The sequence below is a fragment of the Schistocerca piceifrons genome, chromosome 1 (genome assembly GCF_021461385.2).
Source record: "Schistocerca piceifrons isolate TAMUIC-IGC-003096 chromosome 1, iqSchPice1.1, whole genome shotgun sequence".
Lineage (NCBI taxonomy): Eukaryota > Metazoa > Arthropoda > Insecta > Orthoptera > Acrididae > Schistocerca > Schistocerca piceifrons.
In genome coordinates, this window is record NC_060138.1 from 41,308,670 (window position 1) to 41,324,247 (window position 15,578).

Below are 15,578 nucleotides of genomic sequence, written 5' to 3' on the forward strand. Positions count from 1 at the left end.
TTTCTCTTCTTCAGAAACGCTTTCCTTGCCATAGCCAGCCTACATTTTATATCCTCTCTACTTCGACCATCATCAGTTATTTTGCTCCCCAAATAGCAAAACTCCTTTACTACTTTAAGTGCCTCATTTCCTAATCTAATTCCCTCAGCATCACCCGAATTAATTAGACTACATTCCATTATCCTTGTTTTGCTTTTGTTGATGTTCATCTTATATCCTCCTTTCAAGACACTGTCCATTCCATTCAACTGCTCTTCCAAGTCCTTTGCTGTCTCTGACAGAATTACAATGTCATCGGCGAACCTCAAAGTTTTTATTTCTTCTCCATGAATTTTAATACCTACTCCGAATTTTTCTTTTGTTTCCTTTACTGCTTGCTCAATATACAGATTGAACAACATCGGGGAGAGGCTACAACCCTGTCTTACTCCCTTCCCAACCACTGCTTCCCTTTCATGTCCCTCGACTCTTATAACTGCCATCTGGTTTCTGTACAAATTGTAAATAGCCTTTCGCTCCCTGTATTTTACCCCTGCCACCTTTACTGCATTTATATGACCCATTGAGGTAGCCAAGTGCATTAAAACACCTGCATCTGGAACTTGTGGAGGCACACTCACCCTCACCTCAAATGCATGATGTGCAGTACTTTGAAAACAGTGTCATATTGGACAATGCGATAACCCTAGACATGGACAGTAGGCGTACACACATTCTTTCCCAGAGGGCAGCTGGCAATAGCTTGAAAATGCCTTTGGGAGTTGGGACCCCAAATTAATAATAGCCTGTATGTGGGTATGGTTGATTCTCCACAAAATTGGAAAAGTATTGTGCCAATCCTGTTTGGTATTTGCTGGATACAGGATATAGTCCTTCAAATAGAAAGGATTGCATTTATATGCTTTACGCTTAGTAATTTAAAGATAATACACCAGTACTGTGAAGCCATGTTGTTGTTGTGGTCTTCACTGAAGACTGGTTTGATGCAGCTCTCCATGCTACTTTATCCTGTGGGAGGCTCTTCATCTCCGAAAAACTATTGGATCCTACATGTTTCTGAATCTGCTTACTGTATTCATCTTTTGGTCTCCCTCTACAATTTTTACCTCTAACACTTCCCTCCAATACTGAGTAGGTGATCCCTGGATGTCTCAGAATGTGTCCTGTCAACCAATGCCTTCTTTTGGTCAATTTGTGCCACAAATTTCGCCAATTCTATTTATTACCTCCTGTTACATGATCTATCCACCTAATCTTCAATATTATTTGTAGCGCCACACTTTGAAAGCTTGCCCTCTTTTTGTGCAAACTATTTCTCGTCCATGTTTCAGTGTCCATGTTTCACTTCCTTACCTGGGTGCACTCCAGAAAAAAATTTCAGAAAAAACTTCTCAACATTTAAATTTATATTCAGGGTTAACAAATTTCTCTTCTTCGTAAATGCTTTTCTTCCTCTGCCAGTCTACATTTTATATTCTCTCTACTTTGGCCATCAGTTATTTTGCTGCCTAAATAGCAAAACTCATATACTACTTTCAGTTTCTTCTTACCTAATCTAATTCCCCCAGCATTACCTAATTTAATTCAACTGCATTCCATTATTCTTGTTTTGCTTTTGCTGATGTTCACCTAATATCCTTTCAAGATAATGTCCATTCTGTTCAACTGCTCTTCCAAGGTTTTGTGTTCTCTCTGACAGAATTACAATGTCATTGGCAAACCTCAAAGATCTTATTTCTTTTCCCAGATCTTTAATGTCTACTCCAAATTTTTCCTTTACTGCTTGTTCAGTGTACAGATTGAATAATATTGGGAATTGGCTACAACCATGTCTCACTCCCTTCTCAACCACTGTTCTCCCCCACCCCTCCAATTTTATTATTGCCATCTGGTTTCTGTACAAGTTGTAAATAGTCTTTCTCTCCTTGTATTTTACCCCTGCTACCTTCTGAATTTAAAAGAGAGTATTTCAGTCAGCATTGTCAAAAGCTTTATCTAAGTCTACAAATGCTATAAACGTAGGTTTGTCATTCCTTAATCCATCCTCTAAGATTAATTGAAAGGTCAGTATCGCCTTATGTATTCCTATATTTCTCCGGAATTCAAACTGATCTTCCCTGAGGTCAGCTTCTGCCAGTTTTTCCATTCTTCTGTAAAGAATTTGTGTTGCTATTTTACAACTGTGACTTATTAAAATAATGTTTTGGTAATTTTTACTCCTGTCAGCACCTGCTTTCTTTGGAGTTGCAATTATTACATTCTTCTTGAAGTCTGAGGGTGTTTCGACTGTCTCATACATCTTCTCACCAGATGGAAGAATTTTGTAATGGCTGGCTCTCCCAAGACTATCTGTACTTCTAATGGAATGTTGTATACTACTAGGGCCTTTTTTCGACTTAGATCTTTCAGTGCTCTGTCAGATTCTTCATGCTGTTACATCTCCCATCTCTTTTTCATCTGCATCCTCTTCCATTTCTGTAAAATTTCCCACAAGTACATATCCCTTGTATAGACCCTCTATATACTCCTTCCACCTTTTTGCTTTCATTTCTTTGCTTAGGACTGGTTTTACATCTGAGTTCTTGATATTCATACAGTTTGCTTCTCTTTTCCCCAAAGCTCTTTTTAATTTTCTTGTAGTGGTACCCACTTTTCCTCTAGTTAAATATGTTTCTAAATCCTTACATTTGCTCTCTAGCTATTCCTGCTTAGCCATTTTGCACATCCCATCAGTCTCATTTTTAAACATTTGTATTCCCTTTCTCCTGCTTAATTTGCTGCATTTTTATATGTTATACTTTCATCAGTTAAATTCTGTATCTCTTGTGTTGTCCAAGGATTCCTACTAGGCATTGTCTACCTATTTGCTACTTCACTGCCTTCACTATTCATCTCCTGAAGCTACCTATTCATCTTCTGCTGTATTCCTTTCCCTTGTTCCAGTCAGCTGTTGCCTAATGCTCCCTCTGAAACTCTCAACAACCCTCAGTTTATCCAGGTTCCACCTCCTCAATTTCATACCTTTTCCCAATTTCTTCAGTTTTAATCTACAGAACATGACCACTGTATTGTGGTCAATGTCCACATCTGGCCCTGTGATGCTATACATTGTAAAAGTACTACTTCTTTCAGTCAAATCACACTTTCTATTGAGATTCTTTATTTCTATCTTACAAGTAATGGCAGTTGCTAAACTCAATAACTGTTAGCCTCCAGTTGGTGGGGTTAAGTTCAGTGCAGCCCATGCTGTTTGTGGTGTCTCACCATTCACAGTGTAGAAATTTAATTAAATGTAGCTACTTTTTCCAAGAATATTCAATAATGATTTCAACAGTTGCAGGGCTGTAGGTGTATATGAACTATAAGATGTACTAAAACTGCAAACTGCTGGAAAAATTTAAATGTAGCCTGTTCATACTGCTTGTGTGTAACATGAACAGCCTTAAAACATTCTGTTATTTATGCACTATGTGGTTCTTAAGTTTGATTGCTTTCTGATAATTAATTATCCAAAATTGTAATACTTTGATACTTTATTTTTTGAGCATTGAGAACTATATTTGGCATAGCCAAAGGGACTGTGTCAGGAAAAGGAGAAAATTTATGAACTTAATCATATGTCAGCTGAAAGCTTCAAAGTATGGTTCCCAACAAAGCATCCTAAATGAAAGTTAGTTACTGAGGTTCTGTAAATGCAAACAAAATAAAATTGATTGAGCAACTCTTCAAAATAGCTAGAAGGAAGAACTAAACACACATCTTTAAAATAAGAACTACATTTCACAGTTTTGTACCTTATTTAATATTTTCTAAATAGTTAAAGCAGTCATGACATATTCTAATGCTTTACTTAGAACACATTAATTTGCCAATATATTAGGTACATTTGCAGCAAAATGATATAACTGTATCTGTGTTTACATCTGCATATTGTAAGTCACCACAGAGTGTATGCTGGTTCATAGTGTATCATTATAATTTTGTTCTCTTCTGATAACATGTGTGTATTGATTTTTCTAATTTTATTTTCAATGTCATTTTGAAGGAAGTGGTGCATTTTTCAACTCATTTAATAGTGTATTCTCTTGGAGTTTCTACCAAAGGGAACTCCAGGTAGGAGCTACAGTAGTCTCAGGCGATTGTTATTAACAACCTTGGACCTTGGAAAGTGTTCACATTGTTTCTGCCTTGTCTTCTCCCCACAGAGCACAAATTTCATTATCTTGATATGTCAAACAGATACTGACATGCTACCAAATTGAAGGGGAACATTTCTTTGCACTGGACTGTGGCCAGCAATGTATGGGTGCACCATTACATCCTGAAATTGAAAAAAAGCGGCAGGGAATAGCCCAAAGAGACAAATCTGCACCCATCAAAGCCAAAAACTGACTCTGTGGGTAATGTTCTTTCAGGAGTCTTTTTTGATTTTGGAGGAGTTCTTCTCACAGATTTTCTCCATGAACATAGTACTATTAATGCTGCATACCATTGCCTACTTCTGGACCAAATTAGAAATGATGCACGTTTCCATTCCGGGATGTAATCATGCTTCATAACAATCCTTGATGACACACAACTGTCCAAACTCAACAAAAAATTCTGGAAGTCTTCTGGACAACACCAGAACATCCTTCATACAATTACAACTTATTGCCCTGTGATTTTTGTTTCTTTGGAACAGAAAAGCAAGCAGAAGGAGAATACAAATTTGACAACAATGACACTGTGGAAGTGTGCATGTGCGACTGGTTACTGTCAGAGTCATGCTCATTTTACGAAAATGGGATCAACAAACTGCCCTCATGCTAGGGGAAATGTGTGTCCCATTCAGGAGACTATACAGGGTGTTACAAAAAGATACGGCCAAACTTTCAGGGAACATTCCTCACACACAAAGAAAGAAAATATGTTAAATGACATGTGTCCGGAAACGCTTACTTTCCATGTTAGAGCTCATTTTATTACTTCTCTTCAAATCACATTAATCATGGAATGGAAACACACAGCAACAGAACGTACCAGCTGACTTCAAACACTTTGTTACAGGAAATGTTCAAAATGTCCTCCGTTAGCGAGGATACATGCATCCACCCTCCGTCGCATGGAATCCCTGATGCACTGATGCAGCGCTGGAGAATGGCGTATTGTATCACAGCCATCCACAATACGAGCACGATGAGTCTCTACATTTGGTACCGGGGTTGCGTAGACAAGAGCTTTCAAATGTCCCCATAAATGAAAGTCAAGAGGGTTGAGGTCAGGAGAGTGTGGAGGCCATGGAATTGGTCCACGTCTACCAATCCATCGGTCACCATATCTGTTGTTGAGAAGCGTATGAACACTTCGACTGAAATGTGCAGGACCTCCATTGTGCATGGACCACATTTTGTGTCTTACTTGTAAAGGCACATGTTCTAGCAGCACAGGTAGAGTATCCCGTATGAAATCATGATAACATGCTCCATTGAGCATAGGTGGAAGAACATGGGACCCAATCAAGACATCACCATTAATGCCTGCCCAAACGTTCACAGAAAATCTGTGTTGATGACGTGATTGCACAATTGCGTGCGAATTCTCATCAGCCCACACATGTTGATTGTGAAAATTTACAATTTGATCACGTTGGAATGAAGCCTCATCCGTAAAGAGAACGTTTGCACTGAAATGAGGATTGACACATTGTTGGATGAACCATTTGCAGAAGTGTATTCGTGGAGGCCAATCAGCTGCTGATAGTGCCTGCACACGCTGTACATGGTACGGAAACAACTGGTTCTCCCGTAGCACTCTCCATACAGTGACGTGGTCAGCGTTACCTTGTACAGCAGCAACTTCTCTGACGCTGAAATTAGGGTTATCGTCAACTGCACAAAGAATTGCCTCGTCCATTGCAGGTGTCCTCGTCGTTCTAGGTCTTCCCCAGTAGCGAGTCATAGGCTGGAATGTTCCATGCTCCCTAAGACGCTGATCAATTGCTTCGAACGTCTTGCTGTCGGAACACCTTCGTTCTGGAAATCTGTCTTAATACAAACGTACCGCGCCACGGCTATTGCCCCGTGCTAATCCATAATGGGCATCTGCCAACTCCACATTTGTAAACATTGCACCGACTGCAAAACCACGTTCATGATGAACACTAACCTGTTGATGCTACGTACTGATGTGCTTAATGCTAGTACTGTAGAGCAATGAGTTGCATGTCAACACAAGCACCAAAGTCAACATTACCTTCCTTTAATTGGGCCAACTGCTGGTGAATCGAGGAAGTACAGTACATTCTGACGAAACTAATACGAGCTCTAACATGGAAATTAAGCGTTTCCAGACACATGTCCACATAACATCTTTTCTTTATTTGTGTGTGAGGAATGTTTCCTGAAAGTGTGGCCGTACCTTTTTGTAACACCCTGTATAAGTTCATGTATATGAATATTTATGAAGCTTGAAGAATCATGAAATTATAATTAAATGGACACCCTAACTGCAACCAGGCATTAATATACTTCATTGAGGACATGTTGAAAATGTGTGCCCCAACCGGGACTTGAACCCGGGATCTCCTGCTTACATGGCAGACGCTCTATCCATCTGAACTACCGAGGGCACAGAGAATAGTGTGTCTGCAGGGACTTATCCCTTGCACGCTCTCTGTGAGATGCACATTCCCAACATGTCCACACCACTACATTCGTAGTGCGCCTAATAGATGTTTGCCCATCATACTCATTACTCATGGAAGATTATCTACCAAGTCCCATACTGGTTCGGGCATAGTGTTTGCGTTCGCACACAAGAAGGTCAATGGCTGGGAAGCCATATTTTAACTATATATGACTGTAGCATCTGTTCCCGAAAGAAGTTACCATAGATGACCATGCAGCATTTTGCTAGAATGAAATGATAATTAAATGGACACCCTAGCTGCAACCAGGCATTGATATACTTCATTGGGGACATGTTGAAAATGTGTCTCTAACCTGGGATCTCCTGCTTACATGGCAGACACTATCCATCTGAGACGCCGAGGCCACAGAGAATAGTGCATCTGCTGGGACTTATCCCTTGCACGCTCCCCATGGAGCATGTCCCCAATGAAGTGTATCAACACCTGTTTACAGCTAGGGTGTCCATTTAATTATCATTTCATTCTTGCAAAAAGTTGCATGGTCATCTATAGTAACTATTCTTTCGGGAACAGATACTACCGTCATATATAGTGAAAGAATTATGTTTGATTCACTCTCATTGGTAATGTATTTCCAAAAAAAGTTAAATGTAATAATTTAACCATCAAAAACATTCTATGTTGGCCCTCATACCATAACAGACAGTTCTGTCATGATAAACTAAGTAAATTTACAGAGCAAAATAAATTTCATTTTGAAAATGATTATGAATGAGGATTATGAACACAAACATTACGGAAAGCTTTAGTCCTCAAATACAGCTTGTGGACTGCTCTCTTGTATGGACTGCTATTGATGCTAACTTGAAACTTAATAAAGTTATTAATTAGATTACAAATATGTTTCAAGAAATATTTCCTAAAAGGTAGTAGGTAAGTTTTGTGTGGCATTGTCTGAAGAGCGAAGTACCAAAGCAAGGATGGTACCTCAAAGTGCAACCACAAATAATGGCAGTCACTGCAAGCTCTATTGTCAAATGAGCATCTACTTATGGCAAGCAGAGGACTGCTCAGCCCAGTCCACAATCATCGAATAACACAGTAAGACAACAGCATCCTCTTCTACTAAACCATGTGTGTACTCAATGTCTTAGGCAGAACTGTATGCAAAAGTTACTGTTAAATGTACAGTGATGAAGAGACTTGTGTTCTGTCTGTAACAGGTGATACATTAATGTTCAGAGACAGTTGTGAACACACATGATATTTCTGTGGAAATGAATTGTACAAAATTAAGTAAATCTCCTTACCTATGTTGTAATAAAGTGAACTAATATTTCATGTGTGAACATGAATTCAGTCTCCTTCCAGGGCAAACCAAAGAACCCACTGCAGTACCACAGAGTTTTTTTCATCCTGTACAACAGCTTGAACTACTAAGGTTATTGGTATTTTGGTAGAATGAAAAGGGAGCATTATTCAGCAGCGAAGAGATCAAATGATCACAATAAGTTTATCCATTACAGACTATACAACAGAAGTCTTACAGGACCATACAGATGTTGAACATGTTATTGAAGGCTGAAATTGGTAACTCGGTAAAGTAAAAAGTATCTGGAATTTTGTTATGAAGTAAATAGGAAAAACTTTTAGAGAAAATATAAAATGAAATGATCATATGACATTATTGGCCAGTAGACACCATCTGGGGTTTTTTAGCCGTTTTTTGCAAGTTTATTTGACTCGATTTAGGTGACGTAGATTGAGGGGTTGGGAAAAAAAGAGATAGATCACTTTATTAGTGATCCAGAAACAATTACTGATACACTGCGCGACAAAAAACAATGGAACACACAGAAGACATCTTCAGATTGTCTATGTAACTTCATACATGTTCACACCACATGCAGGTAAGCAAATCATTAGAGTTGCAATTCTCTGTGATAGGCAGAAGAGCCACCAGTGTTATTAAGTATTCTTTGTACAATATCCAGACTTGTGTGGCATTTGGATGTGACTGTAGCTTGAAATTGTACTGCATGGGACTTGAGGGCAAGCAAACTTTCACCAAGCAAAAGCTTGGCCAGACCACATTTGACCACCACAAGGGAGGGTCACCATATTGTGCACCAAGAACATCTTAAACCCCTTCAGATCTGCACCTGCCACTTGAAAACAAGTAATGGACTCCCTGGAACGTTCTTTTTCGTCCCATGCCATTATTTAGAAACTAGCAGCAGTATTAACACTGAAATACAAATTGTGATGTTTGGCATGGTTCCATGATGGGAAGCAGGGACTTAGGCCATGGGTGGTGAAGTTTCATTCTGTTTCCTCCTCCCCTTCTGGGTGCTTCACTTTTTTTTTGTTATGCAGTGTAGATTCTTCCAGAATTGGCCTTTCATTCTACTGCAGCTTCTGCACTATATTGAAACTCCTGTCATATAAACATTGGCTTCCATTTTCTTGTTTTAATTTTTAAAAAATACAGTGTCCTATTATATCCCACAGCTCATTATGCTGTTACTTTTAGTTAATTAATGTCTTTGACACTTTTTTTCAGCTAGAGGCCTTCTAAGTGCTCCTGTGCTCAAGAAATGGGGACTTCTGTGCCCAAATTCACAATTGCGAGCATGCAAAGAATTCCAATTCACTCTTCAAAAAGCTGCTGCAGCCATTGATTTTAAAATTGAAGATGGTGTAGTGTATTCAGTTCAAGAAGAACAAGGGATTGCGGGCTACATCCAAGCTTTGGATCATTTGTTGTCATCTTTTACTCCTCAGATAATATTAATCATTTTGCAAAACAAACGGGCTGACAGGTACAAGTAAGTACATGTTTTATAGAAATAGCCCTCTGACTATGATAGTTTCTTTTTCTAACATGCCTCGACAAGTATTTCCATCTTAAGTGTTATTAGTTTGACAGGTATTAACTCCAGTAACATGTTGAGCATCTCACTGCTGCTTCTTGTTAATGTATTGGATTGTAGATGTTGGAAAATGAAAGCCCATTTGGACTGTGATATGAATAAACAAGCACTTTTTCTTCTGCACACAAGTAAATGCACTAAAATGTGTCTAAATGCTTAGATTGATTGATTAGTTAGTAGGATCACAACGACGTATTGAAGATTTTTGGATGAATGATATTCTAACTTACCATTTTTTGCCCACAAATTGCAGCACCTATATTCCCCTTAAGAAAAAAGGGGATAGGTTGCTACTCACCATGTAGTGGAGATGTTGAGCCGCAGACATGCACAACAAAAAGACTGCTAAAGAAGGAAGGTTTTGGCCAAAAGGCCTTCTTCTGAAATTAGTCTACACACACACACACACACACACACACACACACACACACAAGCACGCGCGTGTGCACACGCACGCACACACACACACACACACACACACACACACACACACACACACACACACACACACACACACACACACAAATGCAACTCATACACATCTGGCTGCTGTCTCTGACTGCTGACACTAGTCTGGCCTGGAATATGTACAGCTATGTCCACTTCATTTGCATTACAGTCAAAGTTATATTTCCTATCCACTCTGTTCATCAATCCAGTTGCTTGTTTTCCTGTCTCTTTTAGTAGTTCCCTAGGTGAATGTCTCATCTGCTCACTGGGTAGCCATAAGTTCTATAATAGTTATCATATAAATAGTCAATGCTAATTTGAGCCAGTTTATTTTCGGTGGTTTTATTACATATTTTTCATACTGTAATTGATTTTTGTGGGTGTTGTCAAACTGGATCCATTATATATTCCCATTAGTTGTTTATTGTACTAGAGGCAATCAGAAGAAATCACCAGCAAACTGAAGGTGGTTTTGGCATATTCCTGTAACAGGAATCCATTCTTCTTCTCCAATTTATGGATCAGAAGCCTTTGTGTGAGGCAGCTGAGAATAATTTAGGGGCAAAGTGAGTCTCCATCCTGACTCCTTTCCAAATTTTGAATTTTCCACTAGTCTAAATGAAGTATAATGAAAGCACTGATGTCCATTTTCTTCCGTATACACTGATGGGGAAAAAACTGCAACACTACGAAGGAGTTGTGCAACATAAAGAAAAGTTGACAGGCGTGTTTCTAAATCTGAAAGATTATGTCTATTTAAGTTTTGAGCCAGTCCTTTAAGAGTGGTCCTATTAGCGGCACAATGGGGATACAAATCTGGTTTGATTCAAATAAATGATGTAACAGTTGTGAGCATTAGTTACCTTAGAGATTGGATGTTGATGTTAGTCAAGAATGCCTTAGGGTGTCAAACACACTGTTATCAACATCATACTGAGTTTGAGTGAGGTCATGTAATAGGCCTATGAGAAGCTGGATGTTCCTTCTGTGATATTGCAGGAAGACTTGGCAGGAATGTAGCCACTGTAGATGATAGCTGGCAGCAGTGATTACGAGAATTCATAGTCACAAGAGGACCAGGCTTCAGACAGCAACGTGGCACTACTGAGAGGCAAGACCATCATGTTTGGCACATGTCTCATGTGTCATACTGAATCTGCAGCAGAGCAGCAATTTGAACATCAGTTGGGACCACAGTGACACAACAAACTGTTACAAATTGTTTACTTCAAGAACAACTGTGAGCCAGACACTGTAGCGTTCATTCCACTGAGCCCAAACCACCGACATTTGCAACTTCAGTGGGGTCAAGTGAGAGCTCATTGGAGGTTTGGGGTGGAGGTCTGTTATGTTTTCTCATGAAAGCTGATTCTGCCTCAGTGGCAGCAGTGGTCATGTGTTGGTTAGGAGGACACCAGTTGAGAGCCTGCAACCAGTTTTTCTGTGTGCTAGATGCACGAGACCTACACCTGCAATTAGGGTCTGCAGTATGATTTCGTATGACAGCAAGAACACTTCGTTGGTTGTCTCTCACACCCTGCCTAAAAATTTTTATGTCAATCAGGTGATTCAAAATGTTGTGCCGCCATTCGTGAACAGGATTCCAGGGTTTGTTTTCCAATATGATAACACTCACCCACATATCACTGTTATAACCTGACATTCTATAGTGTATTGACTTGTTGCCTTGAGTTGCTTGATCACCTGATCTGTCTGCAATCAAGCACATATTAGACATCGTAGGGGAACAATTCTAGCATCATCCACAATCAGCATTTACTGACCCCGTATTGATTGACCAAGTACAACAGATATGGAACTTCATTCCACAAACAGACATCCGACACCTGTACTACACGATGCATGTTTGCATCTGACATTCTGGTGGTTACACTGGTAGTTAATGTAACACAATTTCGTATTTGAAATGGATTATTTTGTGCTTACATTAATCTGTGATACTGCAATATTAATCACATACATATGTTACCTAGACATACGTATTACCAAAATTTCTTTACTCTGCATTAATTATTTTTTTTTGGTGTTGTTGTTTTTTTCCTGTCAGTGTATTAATGAGGGTTCAATCAGTGCTTAATTCTCAAGTGCTTTTAGTGTACATTTTGTGGAAGCTTAATTCAAAGTTTTCTTAAAATCTCTGAATCCCAGACAAAGTGATGATCAGAACCTTTTGCTCCAAGTATAATTATGTCCTTAGTTTACAAGTGGCCCATTGTGCTATATCCACGTTGGAAGCCATTTTATGTTATAGGTTAAACCTCAGTGCTCTTTTGTGCTCAGTGAGTGATAATTTCCGTGGATATCTTTGAAACTACAGATAGGAGACTGAGAGGTAAGGAGTGTTTTCCATCCCTTTTTTGTGTCTCCTTCTTATCATCAAAGCATACAAATTTTAAACACTGGTGTGCAATCCAACTGTACCTTTTTCAGTTCAGTGTTCTGTGTAGATCACATCTTATATTACACAGATCTTCAACAACAACATGTTTTGGCCTAGAATATGAAATAAAATACACAGAAAGCATTCTTTTTTCACAAATATTTTGTAAACAATTTTGCAAGTTCCTGTTGTGTTACTCCAGATTTAATCATTTCAGCTGAGGCATTCTCTCTTGTTATGTTGCATTTTTCATACCTTAAATGGCTGTACAGACCTCATCTAGCATTACTCTGAGAATTTCACTAGTTCTTTAGTTTGTTTTTCTTATCAATCTCTTGAACTTAAAAAAAATCATGGAGTGCGTGTATTACCCATCTGTAGTATAAAATCTTTGTCTTCTGACATTTGATGAAATTTCATTTCTACCCAGCATAATTTTTGTTTTCTTCACTTTTGTGTTGTTTCCAAGTGTTACTCTAGTAAAATTTTCACTGTATCTTCTCATATACTCTGAAACATGTTTATGAATAGTTTTATTTAAATAGGCATATTATCATTTACTTATGTTCTTCTCTTCTTGTTTCATTTTAAATTTTCTTTCCTTTTTGTTTTTGAACCTCCAGTGTTTTCTACTCTCTGGACAGTTGTCCCTTTTGTACTTGTGTGAAAAATCCCCATTATCTAGAATACTGAAACTATTATTTTATTTAATTTGACCTTAAGTAAATTCTGACTTGCTGTGTGCAAAAGTGGTTCAAAATCTGTTAATTGTGCACTGCAGGAAGACAATGTAGTGGCTGAGGGAAGTAGCACAGTCAACCAAGTCACAAGACTGTGTATAACTTTCTACACCTACATCTGCAAACCACTGTGAGGTATATGGCAGAGGGTACACCAGGGTTTTTTCCTGTCCATTCACATATGGAGTGCGGGAAGAACGTTTGTCTGAATCCCTCTGTGTGCATGATAATTGTTCTAATCTTATCCTCATTACCCTATGTGAGTGATATGCATGGATTGCAATATGTTCCTAGAGTCATCATTTAGAGCTGGTTCTTGAAACTTAGTTAATAGACTTTCCCAGGATACTTTGTCTATCTTTAAGAGTCTTCCAGTTCAGTTACTTCAGTGTTTCTGTGACATTTCCTACAAATCAAACAAACCTGTAACCATTCATTCTGCCTTCTCTGTGTAGATTCAATATTCCCTGTCAGTCCTATTGTGTACAGGTCCCACACACTTGAGCAATATTCTAGAAATGGTCACACAGGTGATTTGTGAACAACCTCCTTTGTAGACTGATTGCACTTCCCCAGTATTCTACCAATAAACCAAAGTTTACCAGCTGCATTACCCACAATGAGCCTATGTGATAATTCTGTTCCATATCCCTGCAAAATGTTACTCCCAGGTACTTGTATGAGTTACAATTTCAGCAGTCATAGGATATTACTTTTTTTTTCATTTTGTGAAGTACACAATTTTCCATTGCTGAACATTTAGAGCAAGTTGCCAGTATCTGCACCATTGTGAAATCATATCAATATCTGACTGAATATTTATACAGCTTCTCGTAGATAGTATGTCAGTATAGGTAACTGCATCATTCACAAATAGTCTGACATTACTATTAATATTGTCTGCAAGGTCATTAATATACAACATGAACAGTAAAGATCCCAACACACTTCCATGGGGAACATCTGAATTTACTTCTACATTTGACGATAACTCTCCATCCAGGATAACATGCTGCATTCTTCCTACCAAAACATCCTCAATCCAGTCACATATTTCACTTGATACTCCATATGATCATAGTTTTAACAGTAAGTGTAGTGTGGCACTGAGTCAAATGCTTTTTGCAATCAAGAAATACTGCATCAACCTGCCTGCCTCGATCCAAAGCTTTCAGTCTGCATCTATATCTATACTCTGCAAGCCACTGTGAGGTGTACTGTACCAGTTATTAGGGTTTCTTCCTGTTCCATTCACATATGGAGCATGGCAGGAATGATTGTTTGAATGCCTCTATGCATACAGCAATTATTATAATCTTACCCTCACAATCCCTGTGTGAGCAATAGGTGGGAGGTTATAGTATATCCCTAGAGTAATCATTCAAAGCTTGTTCATGAAACTTTGTTAACAGACTTTGTCATGATAGTTTATGTCTATCTTCAAGAATTTTCCAGTTCATTTCCTTCAGTATCTCTGTGACACTCTCACACAGGTTAAACAAACTTGTGACCATCCGTGCTGCCCTTCTCTGTATATGTTGAATATCCCCTGTTAGTACTGTCTGATATGAGTCCCACAAACTTGAGCAGTATAGCAGTATTCTATGATGGGTCACACAAATAATATGTGAACAATCTCTTTTGTAGACTGACTGCACTTCCCCAAGTTTCTTCCACCTGCTTTAACAATGACTGAACTTATGTGATCATTCCATTTCATATCCCTACAAAGTGTTTAAGCAAGGTGTTCGTATGAATTGTCCAATTCCAGCAGTGACTCATTAATATTATAATCATAGGATAATATGTGTTTTCATTTTGTGACATGCAAAATTTTTCATTTCTTAACATTTAGAGCAAGTCGCCAATCACTGCGCCACGTTGAAATCTTATCAACGTCTTACTGAATATTCAAGCAGCTTCTCACAAATAGTACATTATAGAAAACTTTATCATCAGCAAAAACCCTGATTTTACTATTAATATTGTCTGTGCAAGTCATTAATGTTCAACATGAACAGTGAGGGTCCCAACACACTTTCCTGGGGTACAGCCGAAGTTGCTTCTGCATCTGACGATGACTCTCCATACAAGATAACATGCTGTGTCCTTCCTAACAAAAGGTCCTCAATCTGGTCACAAATTTCACTTGATACCCCATATGATCATACTTTTGACAATAAGCATAGGTGTGTTACTTAGTCATATGCTTTTCAGAAATCAAGAAACACTGCACCTACACGGTTGCCTTGATCTGAAACTTTCAGTATGTCATGTGAGAGAAGTGCATGTTGGGTTTCACATGGTTGATGTTTTTGAAATTCATGCAGCATTGCACTGAGGTGGTCGTTCTATTCAAGATACCTCATTTATGTTCGAACTCGGGATATGTTCTAAATTCTGCAACAAATCAATGTCAGGGA

General features: G+C 38.6%; 1 protein-coding gene and 1 non-coding gene across 2 annotated transcripts in view; one reads left to right on the forward strand and one right to left on the reverse strand.

Annotated features, from left to right (window-relative positions):
- The window catches only part of LOC124775645 (piwi-like protein Siwi), a 299,921-nt gene that overhangs the window by 171,677 nt on the left and 112,666 nt on the right, over positions 1-15,578 (forward strand). Inside the window, exon 9 of the mRNA XM_047250510.1 lies at positions 9,195-9,459. Coding sequence (XP_047106466.1) covers positions 9,195-9,459 — 265 coding nt within the window. The remainder of the gene's footprint in view (positions 1-9,194; positions 9,460-15,578) is intronic.
- Trnat-ugu lies at positions 6,536-6,610 on the reverse strand. Its single transcript has one exon. It is a non-coding gene; the product is annotated as a tRNA-Thr (tRNA).